Raw genomic sequence first — 13,972 nt, 5'->3', positions numbered from 1 at the left:
TTTATAATTTTGATCCACTCCAAAACGTTAACAGGAAAGAACAAACTCAGGTACCGGACGGTTGGAATTAAAATAGGGTATTTTCAGAAGTGCCTTTTCTTTATATCAACGAGGAGCAGCAAGAGAGACGGAAACATCAAGCCACAGAGCAACTCTAGGTAGCTGGCTATTCTTTGTGGTCTTTTCTAGAAAATAAGCAATATTCCATGTGTTGGGATTGATTGATTTCTTTTGTTTAATACCCTAAATACGTACAGAATTTCTAGAATTAACATCGGTCACGTACTTTTTCATCTTTCTTCCTATCTATCGCCAATGAAACCTGACTTGTCCGCGCTATATACGCGGTTTGACAAAATTTCCACTTTTAAAATTCTATGGGGAATTGAATGTTCTGGCTAACTTTATTCGCTTCTTTCTTTCGAAAGAGGAGGTAACACCGTGTTACGTAACGCCTGAAAGAGAAGAGAGATTTCCAGGGCAAAGTAGTAACGTGGGTTGGCATTTGTATTGGGAGACACTAGTGAAAAGCCTCTCTTTCACGTTTTATGCTTGAGGGCAAGTGCCACATTCCTTGTCAAAGTTGCCTTGGCATTTCTTAATTTACTTTAGATACTGTTAATTAATAGTTGTCAGAAGATATAAACAACACGCAGCGCAGGCAAGGCATGAGAATTGATTAGTTTTTTATTCTTTTATTATTTTCTTTAAATATTTATTTAACATCCTTAATCATTAAGAAAAAATTAAAAAAGTATATAATTTTATTAATAATCATTTCTTTTAATCATTAAATAAAATTAAAAATTAAAAAAATTAAATATAAAAAAAAAAAAAATAGATAGTAGAAGAGTTGCAATTTGCAACTCTTATCTTCTTTTCAATAAAGTACGTAAATAATAAATATTAAAAAGAAAACAAATAACAGAGAAACGGGGGTTCATACTTCATGCCTCTCCTCAATTAGAAGAAGAAGAAGGCACTTTACTTACTTGAGTGTCAGTCACATCAACGCCCACCAGCACCACATCTATATTACATGCATACAATCCAGCCTGTCTAGATATATACATATACACACATACGATTCCTACAATTCCCATCTTTCCTTCCTTCCTTCCTTCCTTCCTTCGTCTTCTTCTCCCATAGTCTTCTGATTTGAACCGAACAATCCAGAAAGATATGTCCTTCTCATGCGGTCTCGAATGCGTGCTTTTAATCGGCTGCACCCGTTGGGCCTGCAAGCGCTGCACCTACGTCGGTTCCGACGATAGCGCCACCTGGACTTTGGCTACACCTGAGGAGTTCGAGCCTGTGCCCCGCATCTGCCGCCTCATCCTCGCCGTCTACGAACCTGACCTCCGCAACCCCCAGTTCCCCCCCTCCGGCGGCTACGGACTCAACCCTGACTGGGTCGTCAAGCGCGTCACCTACGAGCAAACCCATGGTCATGCGCCACCTTACCTCATTTACTGCGACCGCGAACGCCGCGAGATCGTCCTCGCCATCCGCGGCCTTAATCTCTCCAAAGAGAGCGACTACAAACTTCTTTTGGACAACCAGTTGGGTATGCAGATGTTCGACGGCGGCTACGTCCACCACGGCCTCTTGAATTCGGCGATCTGGATTCTCAACCACGAGTCCGACACCCTCAGCCGGCTCTGGGTAGAGAATGGCTGCGACTACGATATGATATTCACCGGACATTCGCTCGGCTCTGGAGTGGCCTCTCTTTTGACCGTGATCGTGGTGAACCACCGGGACCGGGCATTCGCCGGCATCGCGAGGAATAAGATCCGCTGCTACGCGGTTGCACCCGCCAGGTGTATGTCGCTCAATCTGGCTGTCAAGTATGCGGATGTGATATACTCCATCGTCTTGCAGGTCAAGTATTTTCGATGCCTTTTTTTTTCGTTAAATTGCTTCTATATTTGTCTGTAATATTGTAATGCTCTGTTTCTATCTGTATGTTGTTGGCGCGTTAACCTTTTATGCTTTTTCAATAAAACTCCCATCATTAATGGAACCAACAGTTAGGAAACACGTCTCTTCAATATGCAAAAGTTTGGGTATATGACTGGCATCTCCTGCTAATTTCGGTTCTGAAAACTTCTGATTACAATTGGTTTGAGAAATTTTATAAATCTCTTTAATTATTGCTCCTGAAGCTGCCTGCTTCTCTATAACTTGGTTTAGTTTAGGTCGCCATATTCAACTGGACTGAGAGTGCCACCTCTTTAAATTATTCTTGTCCAGGATGATTTCTTACCAAGAACAGCCACCCCCTTGGAAGATATATTCAAATCTATCTTCTGGTTAGTATTCGTCTCCCAATATTTCGAAAGATAAACCATTCTGAGTAGTCAAATTAGTGGAGTGATAATCTCTTAATTCAGGCCTTGATGCTTTCGACAGCTTGCCCTGCTTGTTATTTTTCGTTTGCTTGAGGGATACCTTCATCCCAGAAGGTAGAAAGCTTGAGGATCCAAGAAGACTTTATGCACCTGGAAGAATGTACCATATCGTAGAGAGAAAATTTTGCAGGTACCATTGGCTTCAACTACAGTGGAGTATTAATCTTATGTTTTCATTAGGGATTGTAGATATTTTCGCCTTTTTTGGCAAAGCGATGATTTTTGTGTAACATAGAATCAGCTGAGGAGAGTAATGGTAGTCATAAGGGTTATGATTGAACAATGTTCTTGGCAAATGCGCTCAACCTGTCTTGCATGCATCTTTACCCATGACAGCAATCAATAAATTCATACTTACGAAATTTTTCATAATTTTCATTTAAGATCATGATTTCTATGCAAATGAAAATCTCATCTTCACATAATCAAATCAACTCATGTCATAGTAGGATGGAAGCCAGTCCTAACATTTCTGTGATATCTGAATTTTGTCCCTTAAGGTGAGATTTCCCCTCTTACAAGAAAATGGGGAAGGTGGTTGGCAGCTTTAACTCTTGGACTATTGTTTCAGGTATCAATGCATATTGTTCTAATGCCACTTTAAACCTATGTATCCCCCCCCTCCCCCCCTCCTCTCCCCTCCCCTGCCAACATCAAAACCTCCACATCTAGAGCACGTTTTACAATATGCTATCGATATGTATGGTTATATGTTTTGTTTTTTATAAATGATATGTATGGTTATATGTGGTTGGCGTCTGATGAAAGAAGTAAATCATCTGAGCTACGAAATTTACTGTGTAGTCTGATGCAAGTCCAATTTTAAAAGTGAGCTTACCCTGCTAGTTTGTAAACCTTGAAAAAGTTGTGTGAGGAAGGCCTCCTATTATTCTGTCTAGAGCTCAGTTAATTTTCACAAATTTATGTTTTCCAAATATATGTATTAACCATTGTCAACTCTTCTCCTCTTTGGGGACTGTACACCATATTTCGGGCAATATTGTTGCTCTTGTTTTGAGTTCCCGATCACTTGGTATATTGCAGATGCGGGAGGTTTCCTCCAGAGGTCAGAACAGCCATTCCTGTTGAAGGGAGATTTGAACATATTGTCTTGTCCTGTAATGCAACGTCTGATCATGCAATTGTTTGGATAGAAAGAGAAGCAGAAAAGGCTCTACAAGTATGTAAGAAACAGCTATTGACATTCTCTTACTCTTTGCTCATATTTTTGTCATTCGTGCTAAATGCTTTATTTAAAAACTATTGAAATTCATGTTCCCTATTCCTTCATGATCATGAAATTTTGATAAGCAGCAGCGTAAAAGAAAGCAACAAAAACAATACAATATACCAAAGTTTGGGAAGCAGTTCGAGAGTTTTTTTTTTTTCCTTGGATGATGTGTAACCTCACCAAGGCAAGACTCTTCGAACCCATCCCTGGGGAACCTTTGGTACACAATCAAAACTGTGCATAATGTCATCCAGGAAATTTCCTAGTGCAGAATCAAATCCAGGAAGGATCTTATTGTTATTTATCTATGGATCGATTCAAATTCATTTCGTTGATATGGATCCATTAATTTTTTCCTAGTTAATGATCAGACGTTAGTTTATTAGCATGAAGATGGTTGATAAACTTGAGCTGTGTCAATGATTAGCACGTCTGAGAGACGTCTTACAGATTTGTGTCCTTGTCATGTGTGGCACCAAAATATCCTTCTACCACTTTTTTTAGGGACAAGAAAAAGAAGTCTTGAAATCTTCATCCAGAATGTACTCAAGCTTAATTGAGTTTTCCTTATATGTTCTGCATTACCATTGATCATATAAGTTGCCAAGGAATTTGCATCAGATAGAATTAGTTGACCATGCTGTTGATGGCTGTCTTGTGCATCCAATAAACAGCCATTAACAGTTTAGTCTTAATAAAACTATGCAGGACCTGTTACGTATCTCCGAGATGATAAGCTATTACCTCTATTGCTCTTTTACTCGCGAATGTCAAACTAACTATTAGACTACTAGCGTTTCAGTTGTCTTTTGAACAAGTTACTAATTAGCATTCTTCCTATAGAGAATGAAGGAAAGCATTCCCCAGACGGTAACAACTGCTCCAAAAATACAGAAACTCGAGAGGTTGCAGACCATTGAAAAAGAACACAGAGATGCGCTGGAAAGAGCTGTCAGTTTGAATGTGCCTCACGCCGTGACTGCCCCTGAGGTGGAGGAGGTACTATCTCAGAACAACGAAGCAGAGTCATCGGTGAGTCAGAATGAAGACGCCTTAAAAACCGAGTCAAAGTCCACTGGTGAAGGGGCCCAATGGAATGAAGTGGTTGAAAAGCTTTTTAAGAAGAATGAATCGGGAGAACTGCATCCACGTCCAAAAAGAGAAGCACATACGCCACAATAACAGCAATTATTTTTTCTCCGCTCATTTTTCGTCTTTGTTGTAAGTTAGAGATTAGGTGTCCGTATTTGTTTGGTTTTGGGTTCTCGGACACATTTGTACATCTCTATTGTAGAAAAGAATTCTCGCGATGATTTTTACAAAAGTTTTACTACATACAAACACAGTCTCGTACTAATCTACGTATCAATATTGATTCTTTCATACTTAAAATTTAAATTAATATTATTTTTAATAAAATTTACTTTTTGATCAATCATATTAAATTAATGTATAGATTAATGTACAGTTATACTTGCAACTAAATTTTTCTTGCTTATAATCCCGGTTTCACCAGCCACAAGGGAAAAATAAATTAGCAACTTTGGAATTCTCGCGAATTGCTTTAATATTATTGTATATGGTTTTATTAAATTGGTATGTAAGGAGGTTTTGATTCTGAAATGTTTTATTTCTTTTTTACTCATAAATTCAAATACTAACCTACATGTCTTTTTTCTACCTTGGCAATCTCCGACATGCCAATCCAAACGAGCATTGATAAATATTCCTGAAAGACCCCAACATTAAAGTCTATTTATCATGTTCCACTTGAAAATTTACTATTTAACATGTTCCACTTGTAAATTTATTATTTAATAACGAATCATGTAATGATGATGAAAAGTCAATAAAAAAAGAGAATGAGTAGATTTTCTCTTAAAATTAGGTTTTGTTAGTGAGGTGATTTTACATCACCTTATAATACCTCACCGCTATTTACTCCTTTTTTACGTAACTTATTATTTTTTCATTCCTATTCCCAGATAATAGATTTAGCAAATGCTAGATCCGCCCGAGTATATACCATAATCCCTTTCAATTCTTGTTCAGTTTTTCCCAGTAACAGCATACAGAACTACCTCACTAACATTAGGAACGGTCAATAATATACTCAAATCCATTCATTTCCCAAAACTTGAAAATTTATAAGTAACTAATAACGAGAGGAAGCATAAAAATTAAACTAACTAATGAGAATCGTCATACACCTTCATTAACACCAGGGCATGTAAATCCAAGCATTAAGCAACAAAACAGACGTAACTGGCAAAAGAAATAAACCAATTTATACAGCTCACATAAGCTAATATTGACTTTCCTACTCATAAGTTTAATTCCCGAGCAGTTCACGGCTTGAAGATTCAAGTGTGCTTGGCTTCAGCATGGTAATTATCCAGGTCATCGTTAAGATCATCAACAGACATGTCAACAGCTTGATTATTTTCACGACCACGGCCCCGGCCCCTGCCCCTGCCCCTGCCCCTGCCCCTGCCCCCACCCCGAGCCCGAGCTGGACCCTGAACATGACCCCGAGCTGGACCCTGACCTTGACCCCGAGCTGGACCCTGACCTTGACCCCGAGCATGGCTACGAGCACTCATACCCCCGCGACGGTTTCGACTACAAGAACAAACAGAAACCTGTAAATAGTTGCAAATATCTATATATTACATGCTGAATGGCGATTGCCAAACACTCGAAGCCAGCAAGAAATTAACTAACATCAAAATGAGACCCATCTCAGCTATTATTCCAAGAAAAGAAGCTCAACAATTGGAATGATTCCTTCGCACCCATTATGCTGTTATGCATGACAAACGTCCATCTTCAGCACACATAGTATCTTAGCATGCCTGAGTTCCAATCATCCATATTAACAACTCTTACCATGAAATATGCTTTGTGCATGGACAATCGTGCACAAAGACAAAACATGATGGGTGAACAGTAGAGATCATGACTCTTTATGACATTCAAAATTCTAATCTTGAACAGATTCTTTTCCTCACAGACATTTTGCTACATATACCCAAAAAAACACAAGCACAAACTAAAATTTAAAAGCTATTCCAGCAAGCATCCACCATACCTAGCATAAATCAGGTTTGATCACAATCGCAATACACTGCTGAATAAAGTCCAGTCCTAAGCCTAGCTGGCTCCATTAAAAAGCTTCAATCAGGTGCAAGACCCAATTTGAGCTCAGCCACATGTGGAAAACAATAACTTGGCTGGAGTCCATCAAGCTTAGGCCCAGGTCACACTTGACCCAACTTCACAAAGCAAAGCTCAGAAATTCCACACTCGACTTAGCTAAGCTAATCTTCTTCACACATTTTAGTCGAGAGAAGTTCCAAACACACAAACAACATACACCCCATGATATATTCTTCGAATATGCACAAGGTCATGTAGGCTGACATCTGAGTTAGGGCCAAAACTCAAGTTTAGCCACAACTGATCCAACTTAAACTAGCTAACATCCTGGCTGAGCTAGACAAATTTCTAAAATAGTTCTTAAGCAAGAAACAACATTAACACATGATAATTCCTTCCAATTCGAGCAATGAATACAAGTATAGTGTATGCAAAGTGGTCTGAAATATAAAAAGTAAACTAGATCGTCAAATAAGATGAAAGAATATGAAATGATCTCTATCTCCAAAAAAAAAAAAAAATATATTAAATGATCTTGATAATTATGAAACACAGTTATATTAGCAGCCAAAAAGTGGTATGTAAGACAGAAAAATGTAGCAGCACACAAAGATTTACCCAGAGCCACGGTTAACAGCAGCAGAGCCTCCAATAGGACCACCTCCAGGCCTGCATAACTCAAAGCATCAGTATGGTACTTATAACCACGTTAGAACATAATCACTAAATGGATAGATGCAACTAAAAAACCAGGGAAAATTTTATTCATCATGGCCTACTTAAAATAAAAAATAGCACCTCGAGTGCAAAATATACATGGTACAAAAAATTGCAACACGGTATAAACAAGTTCAGAAATGTGATATGATATTCAGACAGCAAGCTCCACAATATCTGGACGGAGAATATCTTTAAGAAATCATTGAATGTTTGATAATTCTACTCAATTTCCAATAACACAATACAATTAACACTAACAGGGGATAAGAAGAAAATATCCAACTTTGAGATCAATAAAGAAAAATATTTGAAACAACCATCCTAGATCCTTGGATAACCACTCAGAAACCCTTAAACAAGCAAAACAAAAAAACAAAAAAACAAATTCGAAACTTAGTAATGTAATTTCAGTCACTTCTGCAAACATATTCAGAACTGATAGACATCATATGATAGGCTGTTGAGATGGAGAAGGGGAAAAATAAATGCAAAAGATACTTGCATATGAAAAAGAGGTTAGTTTGAGAGAGGGCATATAAATAACATACGTCATAACAACTGTTCTCTTCCTCCTTCCATTTACTCCAGTCACATTCACACGAGCTGAAACAGGTATTTCTGAATTCGCACCTACAATTTCGATCCTCATGGGTTTACCATCCAAGAGAACATTATTATACCGCTTAAGAGCTGCAAATGCATCACTTCTTCTGGTATACACAACTTCAGCCGAGCCCTGTAACCAAGCAAAAAAAAAAATACAATTTATCCAATTAATTATATATGATCACAAAAGTCTGATAAAATACCATAAACAATCGCAAATAAGCACAATCAAAATATGAAGATGAAATACCAAACAAAGTTAACCACATAACTGGAGAATATCACAAAAACATATATATGATACTTAGCAATACGGTATACATTTATTGCAGCACAGAATGAAACTAGTGTGCTTTTCAGCAAATACCGAGGAATGCCTTATGGTTCATCCTGATTATTTTACTGGACGGCATAGACTCATAAGACTTATTTTTATATCAGTAAATAAGAATTTTATTAAATTAGGCATAGCCAAGAACACGGGACATACAAGAGCAACACTTATGCATGAGGGTCTAAAAATACAAGGCAATCAAGTACATTCATGCCGTTAAAGTCTATTACCTCATAAGACTTAGTAATGGAACCATGAAAAAATTACAAAACACAGCCAAGGTAAAGCTAAGCAGCCTGAAAAAGCTATGAGTTTGTTTCATATATTTTATTCATAACATGGAAAAGGCTATGGGTTGCAAACCGGCAAGCATCAGATGGGAAGCATAAAGCATTCCAAGGACTGGACTGGACTAATAGATAATAGCAGGTAAAAAATATATATATTTGTAATACGCACTCTGGGCATGATATTGCAGATATATTTTAATCAGAGAAGACTGTCTACGGCTATGAATTTAGCTGTCATAGAGCTGCTTATGCAAATCCTTCATCTTCCATTCCTACTCACAAACTCAAAAATCCTTTTTTTTTTCATAAGTTCTATTCATACGAATGAAATAGGCTAGCCCATGTACACAGGAAGTACACAAAAGAACACCTAAACACATTCTAGATTAAGGACAGAAAGTCATGAACATTGCTTCCATCAAGTACAATAGCTGATAACCAAAGCATTAAAGTGCGCATCATAATTGGAGACCAATTAAAAAATGCAATTTAGAACTGTCGATAAAATAAGCTTGTCATAGAAACATCAACAATATTGATTGTCTTATCATTGTAAAATCTTTGCTACCAACCTACAGAAAATATTGATTTCAAAGGAGTTGGTAACTTGGTCGTGTAATATGGGTCCAACTTTTGAATTGAAGTCTAACAGTCAGAAAAAAATCCAGGAAACCTAAATGCAAAAACGACATTCCTCAGCCAATAGACAAGTAGTAGGACTAAAATTCTTGTTCCACTACATCTATATATATTAAAAAGTTGTTGTTCCACTGAATATTAAAGATATCCCATACACATTCCAAATTTAGCGCATAAAAAAAAAATGACATCTACTTTACATAAATACTTACACTTGGGCGACCACTTTTGTCGTAATGAACCGCATATCGTTTCAGGTCTCCAATCTCGCAGAACAGTTCCTGAGTTGCACATCAAGTTTCAAGTGAACTTCAAGAAAATTTCTCTACAGATATCCCTTAAGATGAAAGTGTATGGCTTGATCTGTACCCTTATATCTTCATTAGTTACTCCGTAATCCAAGTTGGAAACATACAATTTTGTGCCAATTTCTATCCCTGGTATTCCTGCAGCTCTAAGGCTCTCTTCAAAGAGATCATGCTGCCATGGAAAAGGCCTGGTTCTGCGGATAGACTGATTGAAAGCACACAAAAAGAATCCAGATGGGGAAAAAGGACACGTCAGCTGATTACCAGAATATACGACTCACCATTCTTCAAGCTCAATAGATCAGAAAATTCCCAGTAAACATAAAAGAAACTGCTAATAGAGTAGAATTGTGTTACAGTTAACATACTCAACAACCCCATAATCAGAATTCAGTAAATTAAACTAGTGGATGGTAGATGGGAGTAAAGGATTTAACCCACTGCATGTAAACCGATGCTATGATAAGATTGAGAGCTCCAGTTCTGAAGTTAAGCGAAGGAAGCTCCTTTGCAAAAATCCATGAACTAGGATATATCTGAATCTTTCACTGAAGACATTCCCCGCATAGCAAGAGGTCCATCACAAATTCCCGGTCAAAAGAACCATTCATCAAACACAAAAGTGACTGAAAATATATAATATGAGTCATAGATGGTTCTAGTGAACTCAATCCCAGTAAGTGTTAAGTTATTTTATGCTACCGGTGCGAGCTCCATTTCAAAAGTCACCTAATGAAGCACCTTTGCATACAATGCTAGGCCGTACCATCATAACTTATTGACACCATCATAGAGATTCCACACATAATCATCGTGATCTGTAGCAAAGCCCCCAATGCATAACCCAACAACCCACAAGTACATATAAATTGCAGAGATAATGGTTCAGATGCAACAGAGCGCGAGTACTTTAGTGGCTGAGCCATAATGAACTTCTCCCTGAATAAATATAACAGTATAGATCCTCTTGTTTTTGAGTCTCTAATTCTGAACTAGAGAACCCCTTGTATTTGGGTTGTTTAAGCATGTCAGATTCTCAAGCATATGTATAGACATCCACAGTTTTGAGCTTGCCTTGGCAATTGTATAAGATGATGGCCGAGCATTCACTCCGAGAGGACCTCTACGAACTGGACCAGGCATTCTTCCAATATTAGATGCCCTACCAGGTCCACGGCCCCGGCGAGCCCTACCTCGTCCTCTACCTCTCTCACGGGAACCTCTGTTCTTTATAAGATCATCAAGTGACATATCCAAAGCAGTAGCCATAATATATATGGAATTATATATTCTTGTAGAGAGAAATTTGAACCTGCGATTTCAGGACCAATAAAGGAAGAAACAAATAGAATCAATATAAAATGTTAACGTAAAAATTAGGCACATGAGTGCTGAAGACTAAAGTTCAATACGCCTGTCAGATTTTGTTGTAAAGATCATTATGCAACATACCAATTTTCTTAACAATTAATTTGTCTCCTGAAAGCTATTTTAGATTTGTTAAACTTAGTTAACCACTTACTATTACAAGTGTGTGCCATGTAAACACAAACTTATCAGAAAAAATAAAATAGTAAAAACTTTTGACAAAAGGCACCTACAAGGAGAAGTTAATGACAAGTACAGAAGTTAGACCGGAGCAGAATTGGTCAAACAAGTCATTCATTGGATCCATCCCATGTACAGTAATGCAAGCCAGAAATCACTTCCTACTATTGCCAACCAAATAATGTGAAGGAATAATTCTAGAACCAAACCATAATCATAGCCCAAAATATTTCGATGCAACCACAATTCACTGGTCAGTTCCAAACAGAAAGTGGAATATAAAAAATCCAGATATAACTTTGGCTCAGTCGATCCCAACTCTAAAAGTTCAGAAAATCAAAACAACACAAAGAATATGATCGAAAATTTTCCCTTATTTTCTTTTTCCCCTCTTCTATCAGTATCCAACAATAAAGCAAACGTTAAACAAATAAATGGATAGGAAAAACCACTGAAAGATCAAACTCGGGTATTTCATCATTATCTTGTAATGCGGATATTGAAACCAGAAGGCGACAAACACATAGACGTATGTATTCGTGTGTGTACTCATGCAAATGAATATACACATATTTAAGAAAGAGAATCAGATCAAGCATTAACCACCAAGGAAAAAGTTATCTTCCATTAAAAAACTAAATCTGGAGCTTTTTCTAAAGTTCCAACAGTAAAGAAAGAGAACAGGGACACCTTGACATGGAATTTCCGATCTCATACTTGAATCTAGGGCTCAATAACACAGAACACCGCTCTATCCGACAAATCAAAGCCAGAATACAAATCAATAGTCCTAAAAACTCACAGTAACAGGTAAAAAGATAGGGAGAAAGATACCTAGAGATTATCACGAAAACCAGGTGGACGAATAAGAAGAAAACGATCACGGAACAATTAGGGTTTCGGATAAACAGACAGAGGGAGAGAGAGAGATAGAAAGAGATATCGGGGCCAAGAGCCAAACACCTGTGGGATTTGTAGGGTTATGAAGGGGGGCGAAGGTGGAGAGATCCACGAAGGAAAACAGAAGGAAGAGGGCAGCGGTTAGGGCTTCTTTCGGGGAAAAGCAAGGGAAGAGCTTTTTATTTGCTCGTGTGGTTGGGTTTGGAGTGCCGTTATCAAATGTCGTCACGTGGTGGTCGGCCAATGGCAATATTCCTTTTTATTTATTTATTTTAGAGAAATCTTCACCCCTAAGTTTTACTATATTTTTCACCCTAGTAGACAAATTTTAAAGATAGATTTGCGGGTTTCATGTGGGACATAAAATGTTTATTTAATTTTATTTTATTTTTAAATTTAATTTAAATATAAAATTTTTAAGCTAATTATTATAAATTTTTCAAATTTTTAAATAAAAATAAAAATAATTCTAATTTTTTCAAATCTTAAAATAAAAATAATATTATAAAACTATATTCTTACAATATTTTAATTTTATAATATTTTTTATTGAACTTTTTCTCTCTTCTTTTTTAAAATCTAAAAAAATATTTAACTCAAACTATCTCATTACTATTCACAAACTATTTTACTATCATTTACAAAATTTTCATCTTATATTACTTTCCAAACCTCCCTTAAGCAATCTCTATCTATGAGATGATAAGTGAATATACTTAAAAATATATCAAATAATAAAATATGACAAAATTCAGAATTAAAATTAGTTTTATTTTTTATTTTATTCATGATATTTCAATGAAACAATATTCATCAAATGTCTCTTAGGAAATTATAAATAACACAACTCTTTGGTTTTTTGGCAAGCCCGTGCTTATTATTTGATTGGAAGAACAAAGAATATTTTATTTTTATTTTTTGAGAAATTCTAAGTTGGATCTAAAAATTTATAACTTTTTTTCTTCAAATCTTACCCCGAGTTATTAAAACCCTCGGTTTACACTTTAAAAAATCACATTTCTCTCAATTTTCACTCCAAGTGGCAAGTCCATATGCATGGTTGAGCAAACAAGAAGTTTATAATCTTGAGCAATTATATAAAATATCCTTGATGCAGATATGAAAATGAAGCAATTGGGCTAAACTGTTGATCTTTGGAGTAGTCTTATCTTGGAAAACATAATGCAATCGCTGCGAGAATAAACATGTTGTGCTGGGTGAGTGGAATTAGAGGTGCTACCCATACCCTGCCCCCGCATCCTGGAAGCGGGGTACCCCGCCCAACCTCATTTTCACTTAAATATTAATTACATTTTATTATATTTAAAAATTATTTTTACATTCAAAAGTGATCAAAAATATTTTTTTAAATCCAAATTATAAATTTAAATTTTGTAAATATGACTATAATTTTAAAATTATGTAGTTTTTAAATTTACTAATACATACTTTATAAACAAGTCTAATAAATTGTAATATATATTTATATAGTGAAATGCTCTGGGCAGGTGGCTCCTATGAGGAGTTATTGTCGAAGACGAATAGGGTGCTGCCACGTAACGGATTCATCAAGGACTGGGTTTCGACGCAATGTAGAGGATCAAACCGAATTGCTCTCTTCTCTCTCTCTCTCACATTCCCGCTCTCAATCAGCACCTATCAAACTCGATCTCCCCTTTCCTCCTGATCTCCCCTTCCCTCCCAATCTCCCCTTCACCAACTTGCGAGATAATGGTCCTGCGTTTAGTGCAATGAAATTTTTTTCATGCAAAAAAAAAGTCCATACTAATCTCTCAATTATTTGAATCTATTTTCCTGATCAT

General features: G+C 36.7%; 2 protein-coding genes across 3 annotated transcripts; one reads left to right on the top strand and one right to left on the bottom strand.

The window, feature by feature from the left end:
* The first annotated feature begins 948 nt into the window (after positions 1–948).
* On the top strand, positions 949–5,002 carry LOC122302898. 2 transcript variants are annotated; one of them, XM_043114359.1, is made up of 5 exons: positions 949–1,884; positions 2,257–2,315; positions 2,416–2,544; positions 3,459–3,598; positions 4,489–4,628. In XM_043114359.1, coding segments are annotated over exons 1-5 (1,032 nt in total). In that variant the 5' UTR covers positions 949–1,182; the 3' UTR covers positions 4,491–4,628. The 2 variants fall into 2 exon arrangements, with proteins under 2 accessions (XP_042970293.1, XP_042970292.1); XM_043114358.1 differs by having other exon boundaries at positions 955–1,884; positions 3,459–3,594; positions 4,489–5,002.
* A 753-nt stretch (positions 5,003–5,755) lies between these two features.
* LOC122302900 (THO complex subunit 4D-like) lies at positions 5,756–12,333 on the bottom strand. Its single transcript, XM_043114364.1, has 7 exons — positions 12,084–12,333; positions 10,776–11,013; positions 9,763–9,906; positions 9,606–9,674; positions 8,073–8,260; positions 7,423–7,473; positions 5,756–6,267 (listed from the first exon to the last, which is right to left on the bottom strand). The coding sequence occupies exons 2-7, from the start codon at positions 10,968–10,970 to the stop codon at positions 6,009–6,011; spliced, it is 906 nt and encodes a 301-aa protein (XP_042970298.1). The 5' UTR covers positions 10,971–11,013; positions 12,084–12,333; the 3' UTR covers positions 5,756–6,008.
* Positions 12,334–13,972: the final 1,639 nt, after the last annotated feature.

Source organism: Carya illinoinensis, chromosome 3 (assembly GCF_018687715.1).
Source record: "Carya illinoinensis cultivar Pawnee chromosome 3, C.illinoinensisPawnee_v1, whole genome shotgun sequence".
In the NCBI taxonomy this organism is placed as follows: domain Eukaryota; kingdom Viridiplantae; phylum Streptophyta; class Magnoliopsida; order Fagales; family Juglandaceae; genus Carya; species Carya illinoinensis.
This window is presented reverse-complemented; position numbering and strand designations above follow the sequence as displayed.

Bases quoted from the DNA above. Each gene is read 5' to 3' on its own strand.
- LOC122302898 (XM_043114358.1), top strand. From the start codon at position 1,183: ATGTCCTTCTCATGCGGTCTCGAATGCGTGCTTTTAATCGGCTGCACC. The intron at 1,885-2,256 runs GTCAAGTATTTT...ATTCTTGTCCAG, and splicing joins TATACTCCATCGTCTTGCAG to GATGATTTCTTACCAAGAAC. The intron at 2,545-3,458 runs GTACCATTGGCT...GGTATATTGCAG, and splicing joins GTAGAGAGAAAATTTTGCAG to ATGCGGGAGGTTTCCTCCAG.
- LOC122302900 (XM_043114364.1), bottom strand. From the start codon at position 10,970: ATGGCTACTGCTTTGGATATGTCACTTGATGATCTTATAAAGAACAGA. The intron at 9,907-10,775 runs GCAAGCTCAAAA...GCTTTCAATCAG, and splicing joins CATCTTATACAATTGCCAAG to TCTATCCGCAGAACCAGGCC. The intron at 8,261-9,605 runs GTAAGTATTTAT...GCTTGGTTACAG, and splicing joins ACAAAAGTGGTCGCCCAAGT to GGCTCGGCTGAAGTTGTGTA.